Source organism: Macroventuria anomochaeta (assembly GCF_010093625.1).
Source record: "Macroventuria anomochaeta strain CBS 525.71 unplaced genomic scaffold BU25scaffold_52, whole genome shotgun sequence".
Lineage (NCBI taxonomy): Eukaryota > Fungi > Ascomycota > Dothideomycetes > Pleosporales > Didymellaceae > Macroventuria > Macroventuria anomochaeta.
In genome coordinates this window covers 42,295-68,854 of record NW_022985413.1, presented here as the reverse complement: position 1 = coordinate 68,854, position 26,560 = coordinate 42,295, and the positions used below count along the sequence as shown (strand labels likewise).

Below are 26,560 nucleotides of genomic sequence, written 5' to 3'. Positions count from 1 at the left end.
TGTTGATTGGCCGACTATCCATGCTTACCAGATAAGGTCAATTTACCATTTTTACAGAACCCCAAGATTTCTATTTCTAGAGATTAAGGACAATGCCAGCTTTCCGACTTACCGTTGCTGGCAGGAAGGAAGCATAGGTTCCCGCTGGTTCAGTGAACCTCGTGCTAGATACTTGGTTGCGCAACGCTGGTTGGCAGGTGTGACCGGCGGCTCTGCGGGATGGCGGGGAGGAGGGTAGGAAAGGCTTCACTTGACTCGTGAACGAGTGAGGGGCCGAGGGCGGTTGCTGGCCTTGTCGCTTGTTTGCGGGACTTGGAGGGTGGGGTTGCGCGTCCCATGTATGCATAGCAACGCATCATGTGTTCATGCTGTCTGCGAGGTCAAGTTGGGTGATGATTGATAATTGAAACGTGCAGATGGTCGTACGCGTCTCTGTAAGATGCGATGGGACACCAAGACATCTTATGCGCATCCTGCGCTCTGAGGGTTTTGACAAACATCAGCGAACGCCCCAAATCCTTACAAAACATATCCAGCCTCCCGGAAACAACGCTGCCGACCCTCACCCACCTCAAGCGCATCAGCACTCTCTCTGCTTCCCCACCATCAACCTGTCATCAAACGCCCCAAAATAGCCCAATCAGGCGCTGCAGTGGGTCTCCTTAGCGGAAGTCATGCTTGTTCGAAATGGGTTGCCAATTTAGCGAGCCGCTGAGTTCTGGTCGACAGGGGTCTAAACATAGCTGGCTTACTTCGATTGGCTGGCAGCATCCCAAACATCCAGATCCCTGTGCATCGCTTCGTTCGGCGAGTGGGACAGGCGGTTGTAGGAAACGTCTCGAGCGATTGTCTACGCGCTGGAGTGTCGTGTGCGTGGCAGGCAGAGAGGGTCTGTATATAGAGAACGGACGGGTCGTGGATGGGGTGACTTTCGTTGATTCACTCGCCTTGCAAAGTGCAAACAACGGTCTTGTTCGATTTGATACCCAGTGCTTATTCTCTTGGTTCTATTCTGGTTGTCTGTTGGTCTCAGTCAGAAACCGTGCACTTGCAGCATACTTTCTTACGACAGCGACTTACGCCTCACGGGTCGGAAGCAAACCGAACTTCTCACTTCGTTTCGATTGCGGACATCAGCTATTCTGAGAGCCATTTGATCAGCATTCTCGGCATCGTCGGCACAAGATATAATACCACTGCATCCTTGATCGGCAGTACCACCACAATCTCGAAGATCCTCCAGACTATCGGAACACATCCACGATTTCGACAATGATCTTCACAAACACCCTCTCTCTCGTCCTGGCCCTTGCGCCTGCCACCCTTTTCGCCGCACCCACAAAGACTATCGACTCGATAGCCCTTATTAACCCGAGAAATGCGATCTCTCCTCGCCTGATTGATCAGATGGATCAAGCCAGTGCCACATGCGATCTGTCGAATGTCGTTCTTCCCGCCGGTAAGCCCATAAACCTCCCTTCCTAATAAGCACTGTCTAACGCCGCCCAGAAGCATCCGGCCTCCCAGTTGTAGGCTCCGGTCTCAAGCTTTCCCACATCGCGGTCGGTCGCGGTGTACAAAACTACACATGCGCAACCGCCGCGGCGACCGAGACACCCAAGGCCGTCGGCGCAGTAGCTTCGCTCTTCAATGCGACCTGCGATGGTGTACGCGCGCCTGCTGTGCTTGCATCTGTCACCAAGATCGCTCTCGGCTATGCCATCCCCAACAATAAAATCGCTGAGAGCAGACTGTCTGGACACCACGAGTTCACCGAGAAGGGTATCCCGTTCTTTAAGCTGCAGACCGACAAGGTCAATTTCGGCTCTGTCCATGTCAACGCAACCTCGAAGACGCCTGCGCCAGAGGGTGCTAGCACTGGGCCCAATGGTCTCGGTAGCGTGCCGTGGCTGAAGCTCGTACACCTCGATGGCGACTACCAGGAGGTCTACCGGATAAACACTGCTGGAGGTGTTGCGCCTAAGACGTGCGAGGGAGTTCAGGGTAGTTTCAGCGTTGACTATGCGGCCGAGTACTGGTTCTACGCATAAGCGTCGAAGAGTTGTAGCAACGTGGTGATGGCTGGTGTGGTTTGTACAGAGCATTTGTCGGCGTTGGAAGGCGTTCCTGGTCCTGGTTCTTCTAATTCGGCGCATGCTTGTCGTAGATAACTTTGCGCTATACCCATACTTCAAACGTAGTCGAAGTCACAATAAAGAAACGTTCTCCAATACCGCCATTATCTCATGGTCGATTGTGTGAGGCGTGAGGCGGTCAACTCTCGTCTCGCTCGTCTCTTTTCTCGCGGCGATATCGACTGCTCCTCTTCCTCATGAGGTTGCTGTTGTCTCTGGCTGTGTCAAGCTCTTTCTCCTTTGTTTCCTTCGGCACCTTCTTGGGCCAGTCTTTGCAGATGTCGATCCTAGATCTTGGCGCAAAGAGCTCCAGCAGAACGTAAAGCAGATAGTCGACAATGACACAGAGGCAAAAGAGCTTACCAGCCCATATGCCGCAGCCATAGTACCTCTTCAGGCGTTCGATGAGTGCGAAGCTCTGCACACCGGAACGTCCTCGTGTCGCACTCCATACTCCGGCGGCTCCTGCACCCTGGTAGAACTCGTCGTGCCGAATCACACCACTGATGCCGTCGTACACTCTCTCAGTCCGTTGAGCAACATCTGTCCAGGAGTACATCTGCTTCACCTGATTATGGAACAAGTCTGTTCTGACCTTTCCTTCACGAAGTTTCGCGATCGCGCGTCCCGTGGCAGCAACAATCTCATCTTCTTCAGGTGCAGCGAACTCGGTCATATGTGTAGGAAGCACCTCAGGGATACCACCAACTCGTGTACACACTACGTAGAGACCACATGACGCGGCTTCCACAATGACCGTGCCGAAAGCCTCCATGAGCGACGGATGGAGGTAGATATGGCCTTTGACCATGACATCCCGTACCTCTTCATGACGGACTGGACCCATCATTAGGACCTTCTCTTGCAGCACGTTTCGCTCGATCATTTGCTCAAGGTCGATCGCTTTAGGCCCGTTACCGGCGATGATGAAACGAACGTTGGGGTTTGCTACGATTATACGGGGTATGGACGCAACGAGTAGGTCGGTGCCCTTATTGTAGTACAGTCGAGAAATGACGACTATCGTAATGACATCGTCAGGTCCAAGAGGCTGTCGGGGACCTGGTGCCGTTCGGTGCTTCGAATCGTGGGAGTCTTGCGAGAGTGGACGGAAGTTTTCTGCGACAACTGCGTTCGGTATGACAGAGACCATAGATGGGTCTAGAGACGCTCTAAGGACGGTGTTTTCCTTGCTGCCAGTCATCAGTGTGGACTGCCAGTAGATTCGAACAGTTTGCATACCAAGTATGACTGACGCCAATTACATGGTCCACATCGCTCAATGTGAACTTCAGAAGCTTGTTCGTGAGGATAGTCCCGGCGTCAGCGAAGCCAAAGAGACTGTGGTCTGTGAAGACAGTCCTCAGCCCCATAGTCCGAGCATGCAAAATAGCTTCATGGCAGAGACTGCTGAGACTAGCATGGCCGTGTACGATCTCGATTCGTTCGCGTATGACGATGTTGCGAAATACCGGGAAGAAGGAGAAGACGGTGGGGAAGGCAGTCTCGCGATAGATGATGAAGAAGGGCACGTAGTAGACCTTGAGGCCGTTGGTGAGGTACCGAATACCTGTTCGACCGGCATACGCGTGCGTAATGACTATTACTTTGTGACCACGATCGATAAGTTTCTGTGGCGGTTAGCAGAGGGCAATTGGACGAATGCAGGCCCGTACAGTGGACAGCTGGTACATGTGACTCTCTACACCTCCTACATTACATGAGAAGACAGTTCATGAGCTCTAGACATAGCTCATACCGGGCTGAGGGTAGAAGTTGTCGCTGACCATGCTGCTACCTGTTAGCTGGGCAGCACCTAGAGTTGAGCGTGGAGGCATACGCGATATTGTACGGCATGTTGGGAATGTATGAGGAGCAGTCCTCCTACGTGAGCCAAAGGGCGCAGACATTACAGGTCTAGGATTGTAGACTTGCCAAAATGTATCTGTCGATGGACCTTGGAGGTAGTTGCGGTCGCGAAAGCATGTGCAAGCGCGTCATCGGCGATCGGCGTTTGGCGCTGCAAGCTCCGCGATCTTTTTGTCTCGGCCCAGAATTTCCACGCAGTGAGCGGGAGGCTTCAACCTACCGACTACCTCCAGCCTGTACGATGCCGGCTCCTCTGTTCAAGCGTTTCGCTCCGCCGACGCTGGCGACTGCAAAGCAGTCGTCACCACCCGCAGCGACGCCAGTGACCGTTCAATCGCACGCTGCGGAGGAGGCCATCTCCCCCGAAGCTGCTGTGCCCAAAAAAGAGAAGAAATCCAAGAAGAAGAGCAAGACCACGGAGGTAGTCGCAGCACCAGCGGAAGCTCAGGAGGATGTGGTTATGGAAGATGTCCCTGCCGAAACACCGAGATCGAGCAAAAAGTCGAAGAAGCGGAAGAGCGAAGTGATTGAAGAGCAAGATGAGAAAAATGAAGAGGTTTCTAAGAAACACAAGGCCGTCTTTTCGAAATTCGAGAAGGCTTCAAAATTGGCAGAAGCAAGGAAAGATCAAGACGAGACAGAAGACGATATCGAACAGCCAGAGGAAGAGCTTCATGGTGAGTGCAATTCGAGTATCAGCTTCACATAAATTAGTGGCTGACCATACGTTGAAGACCTCAAGCCTATGCCACAGCCTGCACCTGTACCAGAGCCTGAGTTCGCCCCCACCTTCTCGACTCTGCCCTCATGGCTCGCTCAGCCCATTATCGTCGAAGCCGCGAAAACCACACCTTTCGAGGAGCTCGGTACTCAGCCATACTATGTCAAGAGGCTTGAAAAGCTAGGGTTCACGAACGCGCTTGCTGTGCAGACTGCGCTGCTACCTATGCTGCACAATGGATTCGAGCAACATCTGGGAGACATCTGCGTGTCTGCGAAGACTGGCTCAGGAAAGACAATGGCATACCTCCTGCCAATAATTGAGGCTTTGAAAGACCAGGCAGCTCCAATGCTATCTGCAGTAGTCGTGGTTCCTAGTCGACAGCTGGTCAACCAGGCTCTGCAGGTCGCCGAAGAGCTATGCGCCGGGACAAAGATCAAAGTTGGCACAGCGCTGGGCAACATTCCTTTGGCAACTGAGCAGAAAGAGCTGGTTAAGCTGAGAGCTCAGTACAACCCGGCCAAGGCGAAGCAGCTACACGCAAAGGCTTCTCAACAACTGGAGACTGGTTTCGTCGAGAGGAGTGGCATGCTTGAGGATCTCATGAGCATGCCTCGAGACCATATCCCCCGCTACGACTCTGGTGTGGATATCCTCATCTGCACTCCTGGACGACTTGTGGAGCACATCGAACACACAACTGGCTTTCTTCTCAAGTCTGTGCGCTGGCTTGTTATCGACGAAGCAGACCAGCTGCTGAACCAGAACTTCCAAGGTTGGGCGAGCGTCCTGATGAACGCACTATACAGCGACACGCCGCCTGAGTTTATGAATGCCCAGGAACGCCTTAGAGAACGCGAGAATGGCTCGATCTGGTCTGTCGCCTTGCCCGCCCGTAGGCAGCTCACCAAGATCGTCCTGAGTGCTACAATGGAAAAAGATCTCACCAAACTGGGAACACTGAAGCTTCGACGTCCGAAGCTCGTTGTCGTGCAGGGCGAGAGCGTCCAAGACCAGCCTCTCCAGAGTGAGGAGAATGTATTCGAGCTTCCCTCGACCCTCGACGAGTATGCAGCACCTGTCAACGACGGCGCAAATAAGCCCCTACACTTGCTGCACGCTCTGCTCAACTACGTTTTCGCTGGGATCAAGTCTTTCTCCAACCAGGAATCTTCAGACTCAGACTCTGCGGATTCTGATTCGTCTTCTGAAGACGAGTCCGAGGCAGAGGGGCATGTGTCGATCGCAAGTCACATCAGCCGAGTCTTGATCTTCACGAAGAGCACCGAGAGCGCCTCGCGTCTATCACATCTTCTATCCGAGCTGGAACCCTCGTTCAAGAAGTACATGAAGACCATGACTCGCGCATCCACAGCAGACGCTGCTCGCAAGCTTCTCAAATCATTCAACACCGGAGATGTCAAGATACTCATAGCCTCCGACGCAGCATCGCGAGGACTTGACATCCCCAGCATTACACACGTCATCAACTATGACATGCCCACAAGCATCACAAGCTACGTGCATCGTGTAGGACGAACAGCACGTGCAGGCAAGCCTGGTCAGGCTCTGACCCTGTTCTCGAAGACCGAAGCCGCATGGTTCTGGAAGCAGATCGCTGCAGGCGACAACGTAAGGAGAGGCGATAAGAAGGTCATCCGTATGGATTGGAAGGAGAGGGATGTCACAGGAGACGGCAGGAAGAAGGTTTATCGCGCCGCCCTCAAGCAGCTCGAGGGCGCAGTGAAGGGCAGTACGGATACAGCCGAGTAGGTCTCTCAGTGGCGATCACATCGTTTGGGCGTCGGCCTATCCGACAAGATTCGATGTGCAAATCACTATATATCTCCAGGCTAGGTGATCACGCCTTAGTAGACCGTTAGCAAGGTAGGCTAGGCTCGGCACCGTGAAAGGAAGGCGATTTGCCCGCATTGCGGCAGGAGTTGCGGAGCTTTCGAAGATAAGCACACCATTGCTGGACCACCTCTATCACGCCAGCACCACTGCATTGCGATCCAAGACAAGCTTCGAGAAAGCTTGACAGCATTGCTTAATACCCTCCTCTTTGAGAGTGCGCGCCGCTGCAGACGTTCGGAGCTTGGGAAGAAAGACAGGGCTGAAGTCGGGTCTGCATTGAAGCTACGACCTGAAGAGGCAGGTTAGAAGTACAGTTGAATGCACTGCATCTGTTTGGCCGAACGTTGAAATCGCGACGGTGCTTTTGAACTCCTTGGTTGATTGTGATTGGTTTGTTGAAGTCTACAAGGGCCCCGCTTGGTTAATTACCGGGCTCTTGTTCGGTGAGGCGATCTCGACATCTCGACTCTCATGACCTCCTCAACCCTTGGAGACGAGAGACAATGCTTCTACCTTTGCCACCTCCCTGAAACAGCTACGCCCGCTGTCTTAAGGACTAGGATCTATTACGGCGTGTATCCACTCACGTTGAAGCAGCCCTGGCACACGTTGGCGCATGGCTTCTGGATAATTCGTCTCAACGTCCGGCAGATGAAGCCTCCATGTTTGCTTCTCACGGTCTGACGGAGCGTTCGCAATCATCAGAGTCAATGCCGTCTCTCATGGCGCAACCGAAGTTCGTGCATAACATTGCTTGCTCAGCTCCACAGAAGCCGCGCGGGCCGTGTTGAAACCAAATGAAACAGAGAGGCTTCGTCCAATCCACTATCATCTCCGCACCTCCGCGGTTTCAACACTGATCGTCCTTGGCCACCAGCGGTTGTGGCTGTTGGATGCCGAGGTGTATCTTGCCAAGGGTGAAGGAGTAAGGCTTGACGCTCGGATATTGATGCTTGACTGGTTGGCATGGCTTATCTCCTGCAACACCATGGCTCCAAGGAGGCGGATATGGCCTCTTTTATCACGTCAATGGCCATGTTCACGCGCCCTTTCATCTGGTAATGCTCCAATGGAAGGCCGACAGCTCGTCACCTTCCCGTCTTGGCTTGTACGTCCCAGCACAGAGAAGGAGTAGCCGGCCACGACCGACTACGCCATTCGCGCGGATCGTCACGACCATCCTTTTGTTTAGCAGCCAGCGCCTAATCAGGAATGTAACCCATTTGCCTTCGGGCCTACAGTCGCACAAGGCCTTCAACATCTGTCGCAAAGTCGTATTTCAAGGTTAGCGACCAAGTTCTAGCATCATGTACTATGCTTGGGCGTGCAGTTCTACGTCCGGAGCGCGACCTAGAACAGAAGGTTGTGTCAAAACGTCGATCATTCAAACCCCAGATACCAAGGTACCTGCCAAGCTGGGAGTGGTTGCTTAATTTAATTGCGAAGGTGTATGGCCCCACATGGCATTGGCGTATCGTGTTCAGTGTAGATGAGGTTTGTGCGTGTCGCGACCACACCATTGCCTCCTGCCGCGACCACAACAATGCTTGTTATAAAGTCAAGTCCGTTTCCACGGCTTGGAAATCATCCTTTAGCAGGCTTCATCGGCATCACTTCGATCATCCATTCTTTTGTTTTAGACATTCGCTTCGGTTCATCCACCGGTTATCGAACATGCCTTCCTTCACCTACCTCACAGCGGCTCTTGCCCTGACCAGCGCTGTTGCTGCGACTCCAGTCCAGAAGCGCGATGCGTTCTCCGTTCAGCAGGTTCAGCACAAAATCCACCTGAAGAACGGTCCCGGTCAGGTTGCAAAGACCTTCCGCAAGTACGGCAAGGTCGTTCCGGAGCACATCCAGTCCGCTGCCGACGCACGTGCCAACGTATGTCTTTCACTTGAGGCCAATATGTAGAGAGCGAAGACTGATATCTGTAAGACCGTCACTGCTGCTGCCGTTACGGGCTCTGAGCCTGCCAACCCCAGCGACGACTACGACTCGTCCTACCTCAGCCCGGTCACCATCGGCACCACCACTGTTAACCTTGACTTTGATACCGGATCTGCTGATCTGTAAGTAAAAGAGTGTATGCTTTAGTCCGACATAATGCTAACGACTGTAAAGCTGGGTCTTCTCCTCCCTCCAGGCCTCCTCTCAGCTTGTTAGCCACGACTACTATAAGGTCGATGCCTCCAAGGTCAAGAATGGCTACTCATGGAAGATCAGCTACGGTGATGGCTCCGGTGCGTCTGGCAAGGTCTACGCTGATAAGGTCACCGTTGCTGGTGTGACCGCCACCTCTCAGGCCGTCGAGGCTGCCACATCCGTCTCTGCCCAGTTCTCCCAGGATCAGGACACCGACGGTCTTCTCGGCCTTGCCTTCAGCACGATCAACACCGTCTCCCCCACCCCCCAGAAGACCTTCTTCGATACCGTCAAGTCTTCGCTTGCTAAGCAACTCTTCGCTGTCAACCTCAAGTACCACGCCGCTGGTACCTACGACTTCGGCTTCATCGACTCCACAAAGTACACCGGTGCCATCACCTACGTCGACGTCGACTCCAGCCAGGGCTTCTGGGGCTTCTCCGCAACCGGCTACTCGGTCGGCTCCGCTGCAGCCGTCAAGTCCAACATCGCTGGCATCGTCGATACGGGCACAACGCTGATCTACATCGACTCCGCCATCGCAAAGGCGTATTACTCCAAGGTCACCGGCGCCAAGGTCGATAACACACAGGGCGGCTACGTGTTCCCCTGCTCCACCACTCTGCCCAACTTCTCCATCACCGTCGGCGGTGTCGCCCAGACCGTGCCCGGCAAGTTCATCAACTACGCCCCTATCTCTTCCGGTTCGAGCACCTGCTTCGGTGGTATTCAGACCAGTGATGACATCGGCTTTAACATCTTCGGCGACATCTTCCTCAAGAGCAAGTACGTTATCCACGACGTCTCCACGGGCTCTCCTCGCCTCGGTTTCGCACAGCAGGCTGGTGTCTCAGTCTAAGAAACGCACCTCGGTCGCATTGTCAGCTCGAGTGGATCCGGCGCGACTCTCCGGCGAGCACATGCATGTCACAACAGAAGACGCGGCACGGGATGCAAAGCCAACACGCAAGCAAATAGCCTGACCACTTCTTTCTCCGGTGTGTAGGATTCGTAGTGTTGGGGGTGGGTGATCCCTCGAAGGATTCACGCCTGCAAGCCATAATCATCATGACGGTGAAGAGGGGCCGATTATGAGGCAATTCACGGCATTTTAGTTTCTTACTACATACAATTCTCTATTCTTACTTCTTCGGCATGCCGAAGCCACTTTTTGTTGCCCCGATGATAGCGCGCGGGCAGGAGCTTAGTCTCTGGTCCTAGTCAATGATACGATGATGAATTCTACCTTTTCTGTCCAACTGCTTGAGTTCGTATGCTATGTGACGTGAGCCGGCAGCCTGATTTGCTGATTCGATCTCGGCAGGTAGTGTTCGGCTAGAAGCACAATGGAACGTGCTGTTCGCATACTGTTCATGTTGCGCGACCATGCGGTTATTGCTAGCGTGCAGTGCTGGAGTTAAAGCCGTTGGACAATCCTTGTAGGTGTGGTTACACGGTTATTTGTACATGCAGTGTCAGGCCATCATGCTCGCAAGTGATTGCGCGGAAGACTTTTGGACAGCAGTTGTTGTGCAGTATCAGGCTGCTCCATGTACACGCCGCAGCTCTCGCATATGGCGAATCAGATACTCTGAGGAGAACAGTACAGCCTGATGGACTGACCGACCATTGGAAAAAGCATCGTTGAGCTAAAGACTCAAGCTGCCACCCTGCTGTACGGTATTTAACGTGCATTAGTAGGGTGTGTGAGAGCCGGGACTTGATGCACAGAGAAGGCAAAAGAGGCGAGTGAGGCTTCCGACTTGTTCTGGAGCATGCATTGCCGTTGACGTGCAACGCTGTTAACCTGTTGTTACTATGTCGATACCTCAGAATAGGTATTCGAGTGCACCACCTGCCCGGGGGAGTGCACCTCACGGCCGGGATGCTTGGCAGGTACACCGCTAAAACGTACCCTGATCAGCTGGAAGCATCGTCTCAGATCAAGGCCCACAGTCATGGTCCAGTGTCGGCTTTGCGCAACCTCCTATGGGGGAAACAGCCGCCTCATGCTCGTGCTTACAAGGCGTTCTCCGTTGCTCTCAATGCGGGCTGACCCCGCCCACACCTCATTCGGAATTCGTATTCAACACATGCACCCTGGCAGGTGCGTAAGCACCCCTTACCCAGTGCATAACCGTGGGTTCTCCCACGGCACAGTAGCGGCGATATTGATTGTGGAAAACGTGACCGCTCAAATCAGAGCAAAGAATGGATTGCTTTCGAAGAAGTGACCGTCGAATGAGGTTCAGTACCAAGAGGAATCCTTGCTTAGCGGGGCCAGGGTATGTTTCCTAAGGCGAGTGGACCGCAGCAACCGTGGCCGTAGATGTTGATACTCGGGCCGGGAGTTTTGACCATGTTGAAGGAGATGAATCGTAGATCCAGCTCTTCATGTTTGTTATGGCGGGGATCCGGGAGGAGACGCTAATGCCACGTGGTAGTGTTATGCGAGTGACGAGTAATTGCGGCGCATGATCGATATTGGTGGCTTGCAGGCAATCAGGCGCGATAGGCGCGTGAGTGACGTCTGAACCGCTTTGTCGGGAGGCCAGTTAGAGCGGGACGTGTGAGACAAAAAACAGCCTTCATTGACCGTAACAGCCTCTTGACAGCCTCATAAAGTCCAAAAGCATGATGCTCACCCACACGAGTGGCAGATAACAAATGTGATAACGTCAGATCCCGGCCTCGATGGGATGGACATGCAATACGTATCCTGCTGCTGCCTGATACGAAAATAAGCCTCTAAGGATGCGGCTTTCAAAGTAGCAAGAGACATCTGGGAAAGTTGGAAGCGGTCACAGAAGCTGAATGGATAAACCGAATCGAATCAAAACAAATCGAAACAGTAAGCAAAGATATGTGTGGCGAAGGCTTGCGTTGAGTTTGTATCGTATTTGTCTCTCTGCCTCCGTCGTTCTTGTACCGGGCGCTGTCGTGCCACATGCTGTGCTGGCAGATTTTGATTCAGCCTCAGATTGCACTGTGAGGTGTGCTCGGCTTGTGGACCATGGTCTGCTGACTAGACGACCAAATTGTGCTGGTCCGTAGTCTACTGGTGTTGCCTTACATCTAATCGTGCATCTCCTCATTTCTTCTTCTTGTCCTTCTTTTTCTTGCTCTCAGTGCCACTGCTTGCGCCACTTTCGCCTCCTCCAATCTGACCCTGCATCTCTGCCATCATATCTTGTAGGAAGTTCTCGGACACGCCGCCTCCTGTGATAGCAGGGGAGTGGAGTGGCAGAATCTTGTTCAGCTTCCAGCCATTGGGAACGGCTGGTTCTGGCATCTCCTTCGGTATGGGCATACCATGGATGGGTAATCTAAAGGGCGTGTTGCTCTGGGTAGGGTGCTGCTTAAGGTATTGTGCAATGAGGATGTAAAGATGGTGCTTGTTGCTAATATCCGGGTCCGTCAACTTGCCGTCCTTCTTCAGCAAAACTCGTACTCGTCCAGGGTTCGCCCAGTCTTTAGGATGTGTCTTGTCAGGTTCGAACACGGTGTTCAGTCCTAGGTTTGCAGCAGCATCGGCCATCTCTCGTGCCAACGGGTTCTCGACTGCAAGCTCTTGCCCAACACGTCGACCCTCCGCCCTTGTTCTCGATTTGTCGAAGTATACCGGGTATAAGCATTGGTAGTGCTTTGACTTCTCGCGGTCTGTGGAAGTCTTTACGTTTGGCCCTTGTGGCTGCAGCATCTCCTGACGGTCCTGGTGGAGGGCGGAGGCGGGAACGTTCCGTGCAGTGATCAGCTCGTCAACCTTTCGTGCTTGGAGCAGCTCGTTCATGTCGTCGATGTCCATCTCGGAGGGGTCGCTGTCAGACTCGCTGACTTCCTCTATGCGGGGGTTCATGGTGCGTGATGTGCGAGGTTCACCCTGTGAATGTTAGTCGATATTGACCAATTGCTTCACAAACAACACGCTTACTCAAAGTTCTGCCGCAGTTGGCTTGTGTACGCGCAGCGTTGCAGTTGCAGGCGTCGGTGCTAGTTTGTTGATGTGGGGAAGTGCAGATGCTTGGCGGGGAAGTTGCGACGTGGGACTCAGGAAAGAACTTTGGACACCGGCAGGCACGGAAGTGCCAAGTCAAAAACACGGCCCGAACGACGGACATTCGGAACGGCAGTCGTCAACCTCGTTCATCGCCGTTCAACCCTAGAACCTCGCTTCGTTCACCGCTTCCAATGATCGTGCTCTCCTGCAGCGCGGCTATCTTAACGTCCTCGACCATGGTCCATGCAGCCACATCGCGCCATCAATCCGTGCTTTCATCCCAACCCATGCTCAGGGCGACCCATGCCTCTGTTCATTGGCCTTGCTCTCCTTCACATTGGAGGGGCCACGAACGAGTTCATGTGGTTTCTTGATGTTGCGTTCGTATTCAGTCCTCCCAACCGGTGCCCACGAGGCTTGCACCGTCACCGGTCACCAGTCAGCATCATACTGTTACACTACCGAAGACGCCTCTCAGATCTTCGCCGGCTATTTTGTTGTTTTCCCTGGCACCAACCAGTGGATCAGAATTCTGGCCCAGCCGTATGATCCCTGCAAGTGATCAGAGGCTCAAGGGAGTGACATGAAGTCCTTATCCTAGAACGACTGCACTCCGTTTTCGTCCCGCCACCTTAGTGGTTCTTTGTCACTTCGAGCAACAGTAGTGAGTGCCGGTCCGCTGCCAAGGGAAAGAAGATCAAGGCATACTCGGAGCTCCATCTCCAGGATGCCAACGCAAGCAACACTAACTGTTCACGGTCGACTCCGTGCTGCAATGATTCGATAGCCCTCAGGGCAAGCTAACAAGCGGTCAGGCCGTGTCATTCCATACCGAGTCATCCGCGTATGTTACCCTGAGAGACCATCCGTTGTTCGAATGCAAGGCTTCGGAGTACTTGTTACATAGAAACCTCGGCTAAAGTTGACATACTCAACTCAGGAACCTATGCACGCAGAGCGGTAGCTTCCAAAACAGCGGCTATGTTCGACATCTCACGCATCCATGTTGCGAAGCGTGCATCACGCCCAGGTTGCTGGGGCCCAGCTCTTGGCTATTGGCTGATTTTTCGCCCAGTGTAGGCACATTTGAGGGCTATAACAAGGATGACGAACGTTCAGATATACTCCGATCAATCCTAGTCGGTTACAGCATGCAGCTGTTTGTCGCTAACTGCAAGCAAACTTACATGCATGAGACCACATGGTGGCTTGCTTTCCGTGGATCCGGCATTTGTGCCGCTCTGTTTGAGTTTCATGCATTTCAATCGAACGACTTGAGCAGCATCGAAAATGGAAAGTGCAAATAACAGCTAATCCGATTGGACTCAATCACCATGTACTAACTCAGCTATTATCGTTAAGCTTACTGCAAGGCTGCTTGCCTCACTTCTACACCGCATTTGTTCGAATTTGCGATTCCCGCGCGGGTCAAGGTTACAACTCCGCATCAAAATCGTAGCCCAGAGCAACCAGGCTTCAGATCTGCAAGTTCCGGACGGCCCGAAGAGGAAGGCTCGGGGTGCCAAGACTCAAGTTTGGTAGTGCTCTCACGAATGCCGGAAAGGGCCTTCTCAGAGGGCAGCTGTTCGATCACATTACTTCCCGCTCTTGTTCTTAGCCACGGCGCAGTATAAAGGTGGCAGTCAGCCCAGTCCTTCACCATGCATTTCATTCACTTTACTTTGTTCCAAAACCCGTTCACGACATAAATACACGCCACATCAGCTGCCATCCTTTCATCCTGCACTAAACACTCACCACTCGCGCACGTTAACATGCCATCTGCGGCCATGGCACCTTCCGCTATACGAAAACCACAACGAGTCATGGCTCGCCGCAGTTCAAGACCAGCTACCGTTGCGACTAGGTCGTATCTCTTCAATCGCAGTGTCAGAAGCACACCATATCGTATCAAACGCGCCTCAGCGCAGACACTCCATTTCGAGAACGGTTGGAACGTACTGGACGCTTCTGGAGGTGCTGCTGTGACTGGTATTGGGCATCTCAGTACACGCGTTGAGCAAGTCATGATTAAGACTCTCAAGAGAGGCATTGCCTACATTTCTTCTATGATGTTTGATACGGACGTCGCGGAAGACTTCGCACGCTTCTTAATCACTACAACGGACGGCAAGATGACCAGAGCCGTCTTCTATTCCTCAGGTAAGCGAGCGAGAGACATTAACAGTATCCGCTGACCATAATACAAGGGACTGAGGCCAACGAGGCAGCATACAAGGTCGCCTTACAGTATCACGCTACAGAAAAAGCGAACCCAGAGCCAACACGTACACTTTTTATTGCCCGAGACCGTTCGTATCACGGAACCACTCTAGGTGCTCTTGACATGAGTGGACACAAAGCACGACGAGAGCTGTACGAGCGCGTACTACCACACAACACACATCACATTTCACCATGCTACGCCTATCGAGGTCTTCAAACGGGGGAGTCAGTGGCTGAGTACGTTACACGCCTCAAGAACGAGCTGGAACAGAAGATCCAAGACTTGGGTCCTAAGAATGTGGCCGCCTTCATTTGTGAGCCCGTCGTTGGCGCTGTAAGTCTGCACCCCCTTGGAGCATTACTCATGAGGTCTGCGGGAGAGTGTCGACTGGGCATGATGCAAGGAGGCCTCCTTCTACAGCTTTTGGAATAACATGGTGTAGCTGTATTCGAGAGCCACGTTTACTGACTTCGCCTATAGGCACTTGGCTGTGTTCCGGCCGAAGCTGGCTATCTCGCGGCGATGAGAGAAGTTTGCGACCGATACGGAATCCTCCTTATCTTCGACGAGGTCATGTGTGGGATGGGTCGCACTGGCTATCTTCACGCATGGCAGAAAGAAGGCGTGGCACCAGACATCCAGACTGTTGGTAAAGGTCTGGCCGGCGGTTTTCAGCAGCTATCTGCAATGCTCGTCAGTCCAAAAGTGAATGATGCCTTCGAGTACGGTCCTGGCTCTGGCGCTTTCAGCCACGGCCACACCTTCCAGAACTATCCTCTGGCATGCGCTGCTGGTCTCGAAGTCCAGAAGATCATCCAGGAAGAAAATTTGCTGCAGAACGTCAAAGAGAAGGGCTTCAGGTTGTCGAAATCGCTCAAGAAACGTCTTAGTAATCATCGACATGTTGGCGACATTCGAGGTGCAGGATTGTTTTGGGGTGTAAGTATCGACGAAGCAATAGCTTCAAGGACCACTGTGCTGACTTGTACAGATTGAATTTGTCAAGGACAAGCAGACCATGGAGCCTTTTCCCGCGGATATGAAGATAAACTGGAGGATATACGAGAAAGGTGAAGTCATCCACCCTCCCTGTTGAAGGCTGTACTCACACTTCAGCAGGTCTCGCACCACCATACGAGATACACGTCTACCCCGGGATGGGTACTGCAGACGGTGTGAACGGCGACCACATCATCCTCTCCCCTTCGTATAACATCACCGACACGGAAATCGATGCCATTGTCGACCGCGTCGCTCGGCTTATAGAGGATTACTTCGACACTCTCGACGTTCCGGCCACTCCCTAGAGCATTCTTGTCATGTTTGTGCAGCTCACTCTGCTAATGACTTACAACGATTTACGACTTACGATATTTCTTGCTTTCGCTTCCGTCGTCGGGGATGGACATGGAACGGCGGATCAAGGAAAATTAAGCTGGCTGTCTGAACTTTCTGTTCGCTTATCATTGGGGAATGATGGGATCTGGAGGCTCGGTACCTATATCTCTTGCGGCTAAATTTGTATAGCGATTCGCTTTACGAGGTAATTCTCTCGGTAGATCAGTTTGTGCGGTACCTAATACAACCCTCTTACCTCCAGGACCAACTCGATGCTCATGTCTCTATACACAACATACACTTGTCCCAGAATACCAAACGCCCCGAGCTTGATCGTGATCCATGGACTATCCAGCCGTGGCAGTGTTGTCAGCTAGAATTAACATTATTGGTGGAGATATGTGAGGCGAGAGACAACGGTCGCGCGAACAGCACCAACTGCACACATCCGCAAAACCATCAGCATAGGAACACACTCAAACAATGATCGAGTATGAAAAGAGCGCTTGCACGTCCTGGTTTTTTGCAACAATGCCCGTCGAAACCCTCACGCCCATGGTTACACACCTCAAAGGTGACATGGTAGATGTTACCCAGCAGCAATGGAACACACGTGATTCCAGTTCAATGGGCTGGGTGTTGTGGGCGTTACAGGTGGCAATCTCTGTGCAACATCCCCTTTACTCCTGTACAATACGCGTGTGAAGGTCTTGATGTAAATGCATCTGTGACACGAAGGCTGGTGGAGGTGGTCCATGCAGCAAACCATCAACTGAGACGCCGAACTGCGCGTGCCGGCTGACTCTGCGCTTATTACATCACTTTTACCGTGCAGGGCCAGTGATTACCTACAGCTTTAAGGCCTGCAACATCCTTCAGCTCATTTATCGAGGGTATTTGGTAGTTGTGAAGAAGCTGAGTGCGGAACGAAGTGGCGACGGTTGAGAGGCTAACGAGGGTGGGCATGGCTGGCATCACGGTCTTTCCCGCAAGCAACACGACGAAGTGGAGAGGCAAGCCATGTGCACACATTGCTGCAGCAGCGAGTGACTGGTGGGGTGGTTGCTGCGTGGAATAGCCGGCGGAAAGGGCAGGGAAGGCGTTGTGCTGCCTCTGTCTAAAGGGCCTGGAGGGCCCCAGGGTCGCCCAAGCCGATATTAATGGAGGGTGCAACGACCGCGCCCCTTCCTGCAAACGAGTGAATCTGTTGCTGGCCGCTGTAGCTATGCCCGCCTCGCTCGCTTCCATATTCCATAGCGTAAAGTAACACGTCTTCTGCGCGGAAAAAGGCAGCAGAGTGGTTAAGTCGGCGGGCACGATTTTCGGCGCGCTTCGTGCTGCTTCGCGTTGACGAATGACGCGGACGGTCCAAGAGCGCACTGACCGCACGCCTGAGGGATCACTTGCGGAGTCTGTGGAAACCTCGCCTGCCCTGCCAACGACGTACGCACCCGCTCTGGCATGAGAACAGCGCGCCATTCTTGAGAGCGAGCCCTGCCAGCGTCGCCTGCATCCAGCTGCCCCGCCTCGCCCTCTGCCCAGCGAGCAGCCGCCGCCTGACGACTCTTCCTCTGCACGCCCGGACGCCCTCGACGACGGGCTGGGACTGCGTGCGACAACGGCAGCACCGCCGCGAGCCTGCGACGACAGCACACGGCGGCCGCGCACTCTGCATTGCTACCGCGCATCCACCAGCCGTACTCACCAGCAGACGTGCTGCGGGCGTGGTATAGCGCCGCCCGTCTCGCTCACCCGGCGAGAGAAGTAGCGTTTCAACGCCAGGCCCGCGACCGCCGAGCAGCACCTTGGCCATGTCGACGCCCTCTACTGCCACGGCCACTCTCCCGCCCCATCATCAATTCTATTCTCACCACCAGACATACCAGCCGGGCCTGCCCAATGCCAACCAAATCGCGAACGGCAGCGCTAGAATAGGCAATTCCATGTACAACGGCTACACTAGCGGCGCCTCGAATCCTGGCTCAGATATCCGCCGAACCGCGAGCACCCACAGCAGACACCCACAACAGCTGCCCCCGCTGACACAGCCCCCGGCCCCCGACATGGGCGCGCCCACCATGGGCAGCGAGCAGCGACGGCGGCACCCTGACTGGGCCGACTTCTACAAGAACGGCCTGCCGAAGGAGGTCATTGTCATCGACGACGACGACGACGACGACGACGACGGCGGCGGCGACAACGACGACGGCGATGAGCCGCCTGCACCGCGACAGCCTGCGCTCCAGAGGACTGCGACGAACGGCTCCGCACGGCACACGGACAAGAAGCGCAAAACAACGGCCGGCACAACAGCGTACGACCCTGTCTACAACCAGCACACCTCTTACTCGACCACCCAGACACCCTACTACGACTCGCCCCACCACTCCATATCCACAGACAGGACAACGTCGGCACTCAACACAACCGCTGCCACGTCGCTAGGGTCCCAGGCCAGCAACAGCCACCACATCTCGCCGCTCGAGAACACTGCAGTGGGCCAGAAGAGGAAACGAACACGTGCAGCGGCGCAGGATGAGGCTAAGCAGGCGAAGAGACGCGACCTCGATGACCACGACCCCTTCAGCCTGTACCAGCCACCACCCAACCCGGTAATCAAGGCGAAGGATGTCTACGTCCAGGTCGTTGCAGATGTAAGGGTCCAGTGCTCCGCATCCTTTAGGCTGCATACTGACTTGGGGAACAGAAATCCAACTACAAGGACCAGAAGGTCGACGACGAGGACGGCCACTACATAGTAGTACCGGAGGCCGATCTCACGGAGCGATGTATGCATCCGCCGTATCTCCATGCTCCCGTTGCAGTGCTAACAGACGTGCAGACCAAATCTTGAAACTCTTGGGCCAGGGAACTTTCGGCAAGGTCGTCGAAGCCTGGGACAAGAGAAAGGGCACCAAGTGCGCCATCAAGGTCATCCGCTCAGTACCGAAATACCGTGATGCCAGTCGCATCGAGTTGCGGGTGCTCTCAACGCTGGCATCCAACGACAAGCACAACGTCAACCGATGCATCCACCTACGAGACTGCTTCGACTTCCGCAACCACATCTGCATCGTCACGGATCTGTACGGGCAAAGCGTCTTCGACTTCCTCAAGAGCAACAGCTTCGTGCCCTTCCCGAGTTCGCATATCCAGAAGTTCGCCAAGCAGCTGTTCACGAGTGTCGCCTTTCTGCACGACCTCAACCTCATCCACACCGATCTCAAGCCTGAGAACATCCTCCTGGTACAGAATGCCTATCAGACATTCACATACAACCGCACAGTACCATCGTCGTCCACAACGGTCAACCGCACAGCAAGACATCGCAAGGTCCTTCTCGACCCAGAGATTCGACTCATCGACTTTGGATCAGCCACCTTCAACGACGAGTACCACTCTTCAGTTGTCTCGACACGGCATTACCGTGCACCGGAGATCATCCTCAATCTCGGATGGAGTTTCCCCTGCGACATCTGGAGCATAGGGTGTATCCTTGTCGAATTCTTCACTGGTGATGCCCTCTTCCAGACGCACGATAACCTCGAACATCTGGCTATGATGGAGGCTGTGTGTGGCGGCAAGATTGATCGAGACATCGTCAGAGCGGTCTATAAGCAAGACCGCACCAACTCTCGCAACTCAGCCAACTCGTAAGTCAACATACACTGATCGAGAGCAACATCACTGACAGTCGCAGCGCTGCAAGATACTTCAAGAACTACAAGCTTGACTACCCCAACAACGATATCAACAAGGCGTCGAAAAAGTACGTCAAGGCGATGAAGAAGCTCCACGTATGTATCACCGGTCGCTGCCATTCGCTTAGACTGACGTCTATAGGAAACAATACCAGGCCACACCGATTTCAACAAACAGTTCCTCGACCTCCTCAGACGGATATTCGTGTACGATCCCAAGAAGCGCATAACCGCCAAGGAAGCCTTGCAACACCCTTGGTTCAAGGAGTCGCTCATGGATGACGGCACAGAGGCACACAAGATCCGGCTGGAACGAGAAAAGAAGGCGAGGCGGCAAGAAGAAGAGCGCCGGTACCAGCGAGAACAGCGGGACCGACAAGAGGAAGCGCAAGCCCGGCGGGAGAACGCACGAGCGTACTAGTAGGCATCGTGCCGGCGTCTCCTCCGTGGACGTCTTTGGACAACTTCGACATGGTCATATGCTGGGTGTGTCTTCTAATTGACAGACAGCCCAGCTTTCACTTCCCATATACTGCATTTACGACAGCGACATGACGCATTGTGGACTTCGGTCTTACTACCATCAGGCTTGGAAGCGTTTGAGTCAGTGTTATCTTGATTTTGGTTACCCAATTATTCTCCCTGGTCCGCGTGGATGGGATGGCAGAGTAGTGGATACAAGCTCGCTTCAGGCGTTGAGATTCCCTTTGTTTGAATCCCATGAGGACGAAAAGAAATAGCGTTACCTGTGCATGGTACTGTTTGAGCGTGACGACGAGAACAGTGAGGATGAAGAGAACGGTGAGAAGGTGCAAGTGAGGAGGGACGACAAAGAGTGCTAGAAGCTTCAAGGCTCGCACGGTTGTGGTGAGGATGAGGATGCGGAGTAGCAGTTGGTATTGGGTGTATAATTCAGTTTCAGCACAGAATACTCATCTGATGCTTGGAGCGTGACCACGATATCTGCATATTGCCAACAATATCACGCATAGACGGCCCTCTCTTCACACCACGACTATCTACGCTCTTGGCTTCTCATGCATGTGCATGTCACTCCATCTCACCTGCCGCACTCGAACACATGCCAAGCTAACGGCACGGGATTTGAATCGAAAAGCTCAGAGGACGCCACGCTGTCGACATCGCTGCGCTGAATGTACGTCATCCCTGACACTCGGCTGGACTTACCAGCGCCACGGATGCGGTGACCCAGCCAAACAACGCCAACCCGAACGGGGCCGCGCTAGCACCGCCAACCAGTGAGATCCCCACCAGGGTAAACACATCGCGCGTGTCGCAAACAACGCGACACAGGCACTTTACGCATACCGCAACGGCCGACAACATGGCGAACGCCCAGCAACAGGAGAACATTCTTCTCACAGAGCACTTTTCTTGGCCGCCAATCTGTCTCATCGACGACATAATCAACACGATAAACGAGGTCCTGTATCGCTGCACTGATACCTTCGAAACAGGCATATCGAGCGCCCCGCCGCACCTCCTGGGCTTTGCAGACCGCTATGCAGCTGAAAGGCGACCCCCCGAGAAAGACGAAGACGGGAACGATGTTTACCCCGATGCGAGTCTGGAGATTGAGGAGGGCGTGCTCAAGCTGGAGACGCTGATGGAGAATGCGGTGGATAAGAATTTTGATAAATTGGAGATTTGGACGTTACGCAACGTGCTGTGTTTGCCGAGGGGAGAGGAGGAGTTGGCGAATTGGGTGAGGTTGGGACACTACAATGGGTTACAGACGCCGCCCAGAGGTGTGGGAGAAGAGGGCTGGACGCCAGAGAAATTATACACACTGAGGCGGAAACTGGTTGAGACGCAGAGACTCAACGCGGCCTTGCTCGCAGAGAAGAATCGGAATGAAGCGCAGATCCAGCAACTGCGCGCGCTGCTACAACCACGACAGGAGGGCATGAAGCGCGATTCCACGAATCCGTCTAGAGAGGATGGAGCAAGTCAGAATGGAGGCACATTCGCATTCCTCACCCACACCCCCGCAAGTCAGAACCTAGGCATCACACCTCTCCCCCAGACCTCCACATCGACGATAACACCAGCGAACGGCGCTACAACCCTAGCAACACACACCTCCTTCACAACCTCGCAACTGCCGTACCTGCGCCAACTCCTCTCCAACCTGCGCCCACATCTCGCCAGCACCGCATTGTTCACAAGCACACGATCGAGTTCTGAGTCGGGTGAGACGACGAGAGAAAGGAAATTATACTTGGAAAGTCAGAGCAAGAGGATTCTGGAGAAGCGCGGTGTGGATACGAGGGAGGGGGTTGAAGGGGCGGTGGAAGGCGGGAGGGTCAGGGTCGAGGAGATTAGGGGGTTAGAGGGGATTGTTGAGGCGCTGAGCAAAGGCAACACGGCGACGAAAGATGGTGGGGAGGCTATGGACACGAGCTGAGATGATTAGGGGATGTCGCTATGGTTTTTTTTTTGGATAGCGAGGCTTGCTTTGACATGGGTTCTTGGATTTGGATTCGGGGTTTGGGATTGAGAGATACCAGGTTGATTTGGAGTATGGCGCAAGGACAACACACTTCCTGTAACGCAATGTATGACCGAGGACAAAAAGCTCTGCGAGACTGAAGGAGAGTCGTCCATACATCAGGACACCTTCGCTCTTCCGCTGACTCCTCGATACCTGTGGGCATCATACAGCGTCACTGCCTTCGCGGATGATCTATCCCGTCTTTTCTTCTCGAGAGCAAGCATGGGGAGACATCGCTAGCACTTGACGTGCCTCCACACCGTCGCACACCGTCTCATATTGGTTCTCAATCATCTTCTCAACAACAACAACCTCCAAACTCTAACCTCACCCTCCGCCAGCTCCTCCCCGCCTCGCCTCCATCACACGCTCCCACCACACGCTTACATCCCTCTCAATCGCACCCATATCTGCATCACCGCCCTTCCCTTCCGCCTGCTCAAGCAACATCCCCAATTCCCTCTCCATCTTAAACACATTCCCGGGTCTAGGCTGTCCAAACATTGCCTTCCCCTTCCCTCTCTCCACTTCGCCATTCTCAGGAACCCCGTACCAAGAACCAGGCTGATACACCACCTTCCCGCAGCCCTCCTCCTCCTTCTCTCTCTCAAGAACCCGCTGTAAAGCCAACGCACTAACGTCCCGCCTGTGGGGAAAATGTGTGTCGGAGTGAATTTCGTGGATTGCGGAGGCGAAGAGGGTGAGCGTTGTAGGGCTGACTCGCAGCCAGAAGACGGATAGACTGAGTGTTCGGTTGTGGATGTGGACGGCGTTGGAAGGCGTGGGGAATATGAAAGCCAGATGGTTGAAAGCCTCAGACGTCTCCACACCCTCACTGAGGGTGCGAGGCGGGAGAAGCATGTCCAACGCGGTCTCCGGATCCATAGCCACAACGCTCGGATCGATATATCTGGAAACCCCCCCTCCATCAGCCTGTCAATCTCTAACAACCCCACTTCTCGACTCAGCAACTTGCGCGCATGGAAGCCACCTGGGACATAGGGCACGTACAGAACCCACTCCACCCGCTCCTCAACCGGCCTTTGCAGTTCGGCGGTGAGCACGTGCATCAACCAGTAGAAGATGTTGGCGCCGCCTTTCACGATCGGGCGCCGGAGAATGTGCATTCCATACAAAAACAGCGCGTTTTGTGCTGCGTGAACGTCCAGGACTTGTTTGTGGGTTAAGGAGAGGGAGGGGTAGACGATTGTTGCTTTCACGAGGCGTGGCGGTCTGGAGGTTGTTGGTGCATAGTGTATGTAGTGGAAGCCGGCGATTAGGACAGAAGCGCACAGGAGGACGAGCACGATGATTGGAACTCTTCGACGCTGCGGGAATTTGAAGAGCGGCATTCTGGGGGGGGGGGGGGCTGAAGTGGGTTGGAGAATACGATGACTTGAGTTGATAGCGAGAGTGTGGTTGCGAGGATCGAGGGAAATTGTGGCGAGGGGGACGGTGAGGTGAAGAAGAGAATAGACAAGAGGCAAAGGGAGATTTCTGACTCAAGGGCATCATGTCAAGCGGCAGAATTGCACAATGCGACCCAAGTCTAGCTATACCTCCTCCTTGCCCTTCACCTCATCCGGGCCAACCTTGACTTCCAGCTTTTTCGCACCTTCCCTCTCCTTGTGCAACGCCTCTTCCTCTTCCCTCTTCTTCATCCTAAGATATTGGCAGAACTTCGACCGCTCCCTCATCCGACCACCCCACTTCAGAAACGCAAAGGGCACAACACACAACGCGACTGCCAGGAAACCCAACAAGCTTGTCGCCCACGCCACGCCCAGCGCTCTATACATAGGCCTCGTTGCAAACGGCAGTACGGCACCAAACGACGATCGCGAGAGCGATGCAGCAGCCATCGCACTTGCAGCAAATACTTCGTATGCGTCGACGAGATAATTCAGCAGCGCCATAAAAAGACACAAATACCCCATTCCAAACAGCACACCAGCACACGTGGGCACCTGACGGGCTGTCAGTAGGCTTCAATCCGTTTTCAGAGAACTACTCTTTACCATCCAATGCACGTCTTCTCTAGCCGTCCATCCGAGCCAGAAACTCGAGATGACGAAGAAAGGTCCCGCGATGCAGGCCAGCGGCAAGCGAACCATTTCCTCGTTGCGGGACCAGGGTTTGGAGAGCTTTTGCGCGCGCGTCAGATACCAGTCCCATGTCAGGTAGAAGCAGGCTGAGATCATGGCGCCGACGCCGATGGGGAGGAAGGTGAGGCCTTGTTCGCCAGGGGTGAAGGCGTAGATGCCGGTGAAGATTATGGGGTAGGATTGTAGGTAGATGTAGAAGATGGCGTCTATTGAGTAAGTCAGTGGGGTACACGGAGGGTTTGTTTATGGCCGACTTACATGCATAGCTCAAGTACAAGCAGGTAAACAGTACCAGCGGTTCGAAGCAAAGCATACGCAGAGGCCTTGTCAAGATCACAGTCACAATGTGGTTGAAGTCCGTCTTCTCCAGCTCGATGGGCGCAATGATGCTCTCATCGCCTGTCTCCTTACGCAACTTCTGCGCGCGGTGCTTCAGGATCACCGGCCCGTACGTTTCAGGCAAGAAGATGAATAGCGGCCATGTGACTCCAGCCAGAATAGCTCCCACCCAGAAGCCCCAAGCCCATGAGGCGACTGAGATGTACCCGGAGATTGGCGGTCCTAGAATCGGTCCAAACGTAGTCGCAGCCATGAAACCAGCCATACTCCGTCCTCGACTTTTTGTATCGTGATAGATGTCCGCGCATATCCCGCCAACGACGCTTATCGCACAGCTGCCTCCGATGCCAACGAGTAGTCTGAAGATGACGAGGGCAGTGAAATTCGGTGACACGGCCGAGGTGATGGAGAAGATGGTGAATATGGCGAAAGATATTATCATCACTGGCTTGCGACCGTAGGACTCGGAAAGCGGTCCCCAGATCCTATGGTTTTCTGTTAGGTCACGGCAACGAGGACCTCTATGTAGAAGAGTATTCTTGCTTACATAGGTCCACAGACATAGCCGATGAGATATATGGAGGTAGGCAGGATGAGCTTGTATTCGTTCGTCTCATGGAAGTGCTGCGAAATGGGTCCAGTGGCTCCAGCTGGTAGTCTGAATTGGTCAGCTTGCTATACGGCGACATCGTACAGAGCAGAATATACGATGAGCCAATTGTGCTGTTCGTCACTACTCGGTGGTCAGAAGCGTAACTAGTCATGGTTATATTACTCACCACTCATGATAGCCACGAAAAGCGCGTAAAGCTTCTTAATCTGCCCTTTGTCAATGTATGGGAACTGAATATGGGAACACCACTCGTACCTGCCGCCAGTTGTCTGGATTGTCAGGGTCACCATCCTTGAACCGGATTATCTTTTTGGCGGTCGGTTCTCCATGAGAAGCATTAGATTCATTCGAACGTGAGCCTGCTCTTGAAGTTGTGCTTGAGGGTGGTGGTGAGACCATTTCTTCAATATCATCTCCATTTCCTGTCTCCAGGTCAGACGACGAGTCCACCTCTTTCTCGACGTCCCTCAATCGAGTGACACAAGACCCTTCTGTATCTAAGTAATTATGTTAGCAGTATGCTCCAGTGGGCATTGTGAGTTATTTAGGCACGCGTACGTTGACTTCCCGATCTTCCTTGACTTCGAGCACTCTTCACGCTTCGGGAAGTCGTACTTCTCACAAGTGCCACTGGTGTTGTGACGTGAAAGCCATCGTTTAGCCGCTGTTGCTGTTGATCGCGGGAATAAGTCCGTTCCAAATCCGCGGACTCCATTGTCCAGGGTGATGACGTTCAAGCTTGGCAACAATTGGAATCCAATGGAGAAAAAAACGAACATGACAAGCAAATGGTGAAGCGAGGTGTAAGTGATTCGGTAAAGAGGAGAAGCTTGACTCCGCGAATTTATTCAGTATTTCCAAGGCGCGCAAATTGTAGCGTAAAATGGAATTATTACGACAGCGCCAGAGCTAGCTGCATAACGCGGGGACAATGCAAACGCGTGACGATCGCATATCGGTAACGGTAAACTCGGTATTGTAGAGCGTGGACCCACTGG

At 53.6% G+C, this 26,560-nt stretch overlaps 11 protein-coding genes across 11 annotated transcripts; 6 read left to right on the top strand and 5 right to left on the bottom strand.

Annotated features, from left to right (window-relative positions):
* Positions 1-892: 892 nt before the first annotated feature.
* Positions 893-2,163, top strand: BU25DRAFT_232259 (uncharacterized protein). The gene is made up of 2 exons (XM_033701432.1): positions 893-1,459; positions 1,510-2,163. Exons 1-2 carry the CDS (start codon positions 1,273-1,275, stop codon positions 2,049-2,051), a joined length of 729 nt encoding a protein of 242 aa, XP_033555871.1. The 5' UTR covers positions 893-1,272; the 3' UTR covers positions 2,052-2,163.
* On the bottom strand, positions 2,095-4,140 carry BU25DRAFT_232310 (glycosyltransferase family 4 protein). Its single transcript, XM_033701433.1, has 5 exons — positions 3,976-4,140; positions 3,895-3,926; positions 3,812-3,846; positions 3,378-3,766; positions 2,095-3,328 (listed from the first exon to the last, which is right to left on the bottom strand). Exons 1-5 carry the CDS (start codon positions 3,990-3,992, stop codon positions 2,275-2,277), a joined length of 1,527 nt encoding a protein of 508 aa, XP_033555870.1. The 5' UTR covers positions 3,993-4,140; the 3' UTR covers positions 2,095-2,274.
* A 105-nt stretch (positions 4,141-4,245) lies between these two features.
* BU25DRAFT_403957 (P-loop containing nucleoside triphosphate hydrolase protein) lies at positions 4,246-6,898 on the top strand (the record flags this gene model as incomplete). Its single annotated transcript, XM_033705103.1, has 3 exons — positions 4,246-4,326; positions 4,396-4,681; positions 4,739-6,898. The coding sequence occupies 3 exons, from the start codon at positions 4,246-4,248 to the stop codon at positions 6,496-6,498; spliced, it is 2,127 nt and encodes a 708-aa protein (XP_033555869.1). The 3' UTR covers positions 6,499-6,898.
* A 1,358-nt stretch (positions 6,899-8,256) lies between these two features.
* Positions 8,257-9,586, top strand: BU25DRAFT_353967 (Asp-domain-containing protein; the record flags this gene model as incomplete). Its single annotated transcript, XM_033703488.1, has 3 exons — positions 8,257-8,466; positions 8,521-8,654; positions 8,707-9,586. The coding sequence occupies 3 exons, from the start codon at positions 8,257-8,259 to the stop codon at positions 9,584-9,586; spliced, it is 1,224 nt and encodes a 407-aa protein (XP_033555868.1).
* Positions 9,587-11,607: 2,021 nt separating this feature from the next.
* Positions 11,608-12,759, bottom strand: BU25DRAFT_495559 (SRP19-domain-containing protein). The gene is made up of 2 exons (XM_033711867.1): positions 12,659-12,759; positions 11,608-12,607 (listed from the first exon to the last, which is right to left on the bottom strand). The coding sequence occupies exon 2, from the start codon at positions 12,581-12,583 to the stop codon at positions 11,819-11,821; it is 765 nt and encodes a 254-aa protein (XP_033555867.1). The 5' UTR covers positions 12,584-12,607; positions 12,659-12,759; the 3' UTR covers positions 11,608-11,818.
* A 1,506-nt stretch (positions 12,760-14,265) lies between these two features.
* Positions 14,266-16,557, top strand: BU25DRAFT_232076 (aminotransferase). The gene is made up of 5 exons (XM_033701430.1): positions 14,266-14,887; positions 14,935-15,284; positions 15,432-15,890; positions 15,943-16,021; positions 16,071-16,557. Exons 1-5 carry the CDS (start codon positions 14,500-14,502, stop codon positions 16,256-16,258), a joined length of 1,464 nt encoding a protein of 487 aa, XP_033555866.1. The 5' UTR covers positions 14,266-14,499; the 3' UTR covers positions 16,259-16,557.
* A 1-nt stretch (position 16,558) lies between these two features.
* BU25DRAFT_232197 (uncharacterized protein) lies at positions 16,559-17,934 on the bottom strand. Its single transcript, XM_033701431.1, has 2 exons — positions 17,142-17,934; positions 16,559-17,091 (listed from the first exon to the last, which is right to left on the bottom strand). Exons 1-2 carry the CDS (start codon positions 17,766-17,768, stop codon positions 16,879-16,881), a joined length of 840 nt encoding a protein of 279 aa, XP_033555865.1. The 5' UTR covers positions 17,769-17,934; the 3' UTR covers positions 16,559-16,878.
* Positions 17,935-20,460, top strand: BU25DRAFT_231907 (kinase-like protein). Its single transcript, XM_033701429.1, has 5 exons — positions 17,935-18,943; positions 18,997-19,078; positions 19,132-19,942; positions 19,990-20,086; positions 20,133-20,460. Exons 1-5 carry the CDS (start codon positions 18,101-18,103, stop codon positions 20,409-20,411), a joined length of 2,112 nt encoding a protein of 703 aa, XP_033555864.1. The 5' UTR covers positions 17,935-18,100; the 3' UTR covers positions 20,412-20,460.
* Positions 20,461-21,014: 554 nt separating this feature from the next.
* BU25DRAFT_415854 (uncharacterized protein) lies at positions 21,015-22,780 on the top strand. Its single transcript, XM_033707635.1, has one exon. It carries the CDS (start codon positions 21,336-21,338, stop codon positions 22,416-22,418), a length of 1,083 nt encoding a protein of 360 aa, XP_033555863.1. The 5' UTR covers positions 21,015-21,335; the 3' UTR covers positions 22,419-22,780.
* Positions 22,781-22,832: 52 nt separating this feature from the next.
* On the bottom strand, positions 22,833-23,390 carry BU25DRAFT_495555 (uncharacterized protein; the record flags this gene model as incomplete). Its single annotated transcript, XM_033711866.1, has 1 exon — positions 22,833-23,390. The coding sequence occupies one exon, from the start codon at positions 23,388-23,390 to the stop codon at positions 22,833-22,835; it is 558 nt and encodes a 185-aa protein (XP_033555862.1).
* Positions 23,391-23,900: 510 nt separating this feature from the next.
* Positions 23,901-26,398, bottom strand: BU25DRAFT_403939 (MFS general substrate transporter). Its single transcript, XM_033705102.1, has 8 exons — positions 26,121-26,398; positions 25,818-26,059; positions 25,729-25,768; positions 25,658-25,682; positions 25,497-25,607; positions 24,869-25,434; positions 24,524-24,816; positions 23,901-24,472 (listed from the first exon to the last, which is right to left on the bottom strand). The coding sequence occupies exons 1-8, from the start codon at positions 26,275-26,277 to the stop codon at positions 24,059-24,061; spliced, it is 1,848 nt and encodes a 615-aa protein (XP_033555861.1). The 5' UTR covers positions 26,278-26,398; the 3' UTR covers positions 23,901-24,058.
* Positions 26,399-26,560: the final 162 nt, after the last annotated feature.

What these genes read in the sequence shown, in the direction of transcription:
- BU25DRAFT_232076 (XM_033701430.1), top strand. Translation starts at nt 14,500, where the DNA reads ATGCCATCTGCGGCCATGGCACCTTCCGCTATACGAAAACCACAACGA. An exon ending in GTGCAGGATTGTTTTGGGGT is followed by an intron (nt 15,891 to 15,942) that starts GTAAGTATCGAC and finishes TGACTTGTACAG; the next exon opens with ATTGAATTTGTCAAGGACAA. An exon ending in CTGGAGGATATACGAGAAAG is followed by an intron (nt 16,022 to 16,070) that starts GTGAAGTCATCC and finishes ACACTTCAGCAG; the next exon opens with GTCTCGCACCACCATACGAG.
- BU25DRAFT_232259 (XM_033701432.1), top strand. Translation starts at nt 1,273, where the DNA reads ATGATCTTCACAAACACCCTCTCTCTCGTCCTGGCCCTTGCGCCTGCC. An exon ending in GAATGTCGTTCTTCCCGCCG is followed by an intron (nt 1,460 to 1,509) that starts GTAAGCCCATAA and finishes AACGCCGCCCAG; the next exon opens with AAGCATCCGGCCTCCCAGTT.
- BU25DRAFT_495559 (XM_033711867.1), bottom strand. Translation starts at nt 12,583, where the DNA reads ATGAACCCCCGCATAGAGGAAGTCAGCGAGTCTGACAGCGACCCCTCC.
- BU25DRAFT_403939 (XM_033705102.1), bottom strand. Translation starts at nt 26,277, where the DNA reads ATGGAGTCCGCGGATTTGGAACGGACTTATTCCCGCGATCAACAGCAA. An exon ending in ATCCAGACAACTGGCGGCAG is followed by an intron (nt 25,769 to 25,817) that starts GTACGAGTGGTG and finishes GACAAAGGGCAG; the next exon opens with ATTAAGAAGCTTTACGCGCT. An exon ending in AACAGCACAATTGGCTCATC is followed by an intron (nt 25,608 to 25,657) that starts GTATATTCTGCT and finishes TGACCAATTCAG; the next exon opens with ACTACCAGCTGGAGCCACTG.
- BU25DRAFT_232197 (XM_033701431.1), bottom strand. Translation starts at nt 17,768, where the DNA reads ATGGCGCGCTGTTCTCATGCCAGAGCGGGTGCGTACGTCGTTGGCAGG. An exon ending in ATGTTGCAGGCCTTAAAGCT is followed by an intron (nt 17,092 to 17,141) that starts GTAGGTAATCAC and finishes ATAAGCGCAGAG; the next exon opens with TCAGCCGGCACGCGCAGTTC.
- BU25DRAFT_232310 (XM_033701433.1), bottom strand. An exon ending in ACATGTACCAGCTGTCCACT is followed by an intron (nt 3,767 to 3,811) that starts GTACGGGCCTGC and finishes TAACCGCCACAG; the next exon opens with AAACTTATCGATCGTGGTCA. An exon ending in ATTGGCGTCAGTCATACTTG is followed by an intron (nt 3,329 to 3,377) that starts GTATGCAAACTG and finishes GATGACTGGCAG; the next exon opens with CAAGGAAAACACCGTCCTTA.
- BU25DRAFT_415854 (XM_033707635.1), top strand. Translation starts at nt 21,336, where the DNA reads ATGGCGAACGCCCAGCAACAGGAGAACATTCTTCTCACAGAGCACTTT.
- BU25DRAFT_231907 (XM_033701429.1), top strand. Translation starts at nt 18,101, where the DNA reads ATGTCGACGCCCTCTACTGCCACGGCCACTCTCCCGCCCCATCATCAA. An exon ending in TCTCGCAACTCAGCCAACTC is followed by an intron (nt 19,943 to 19,989) that starts GTAAGTCAACAT and finishes TGACAGTCGCAG; the next exon opens with CGCTGCAAGATACTTCAAGA. An exon ending in AGGCGATGAAGAAGCTCCAC is followed by an intron (nt 20,087 to 20,132) that starts GTATGTATCACC and finishes TGACGTCTATAG; the next exon opens with GAAACAATACCAGGCCACAC.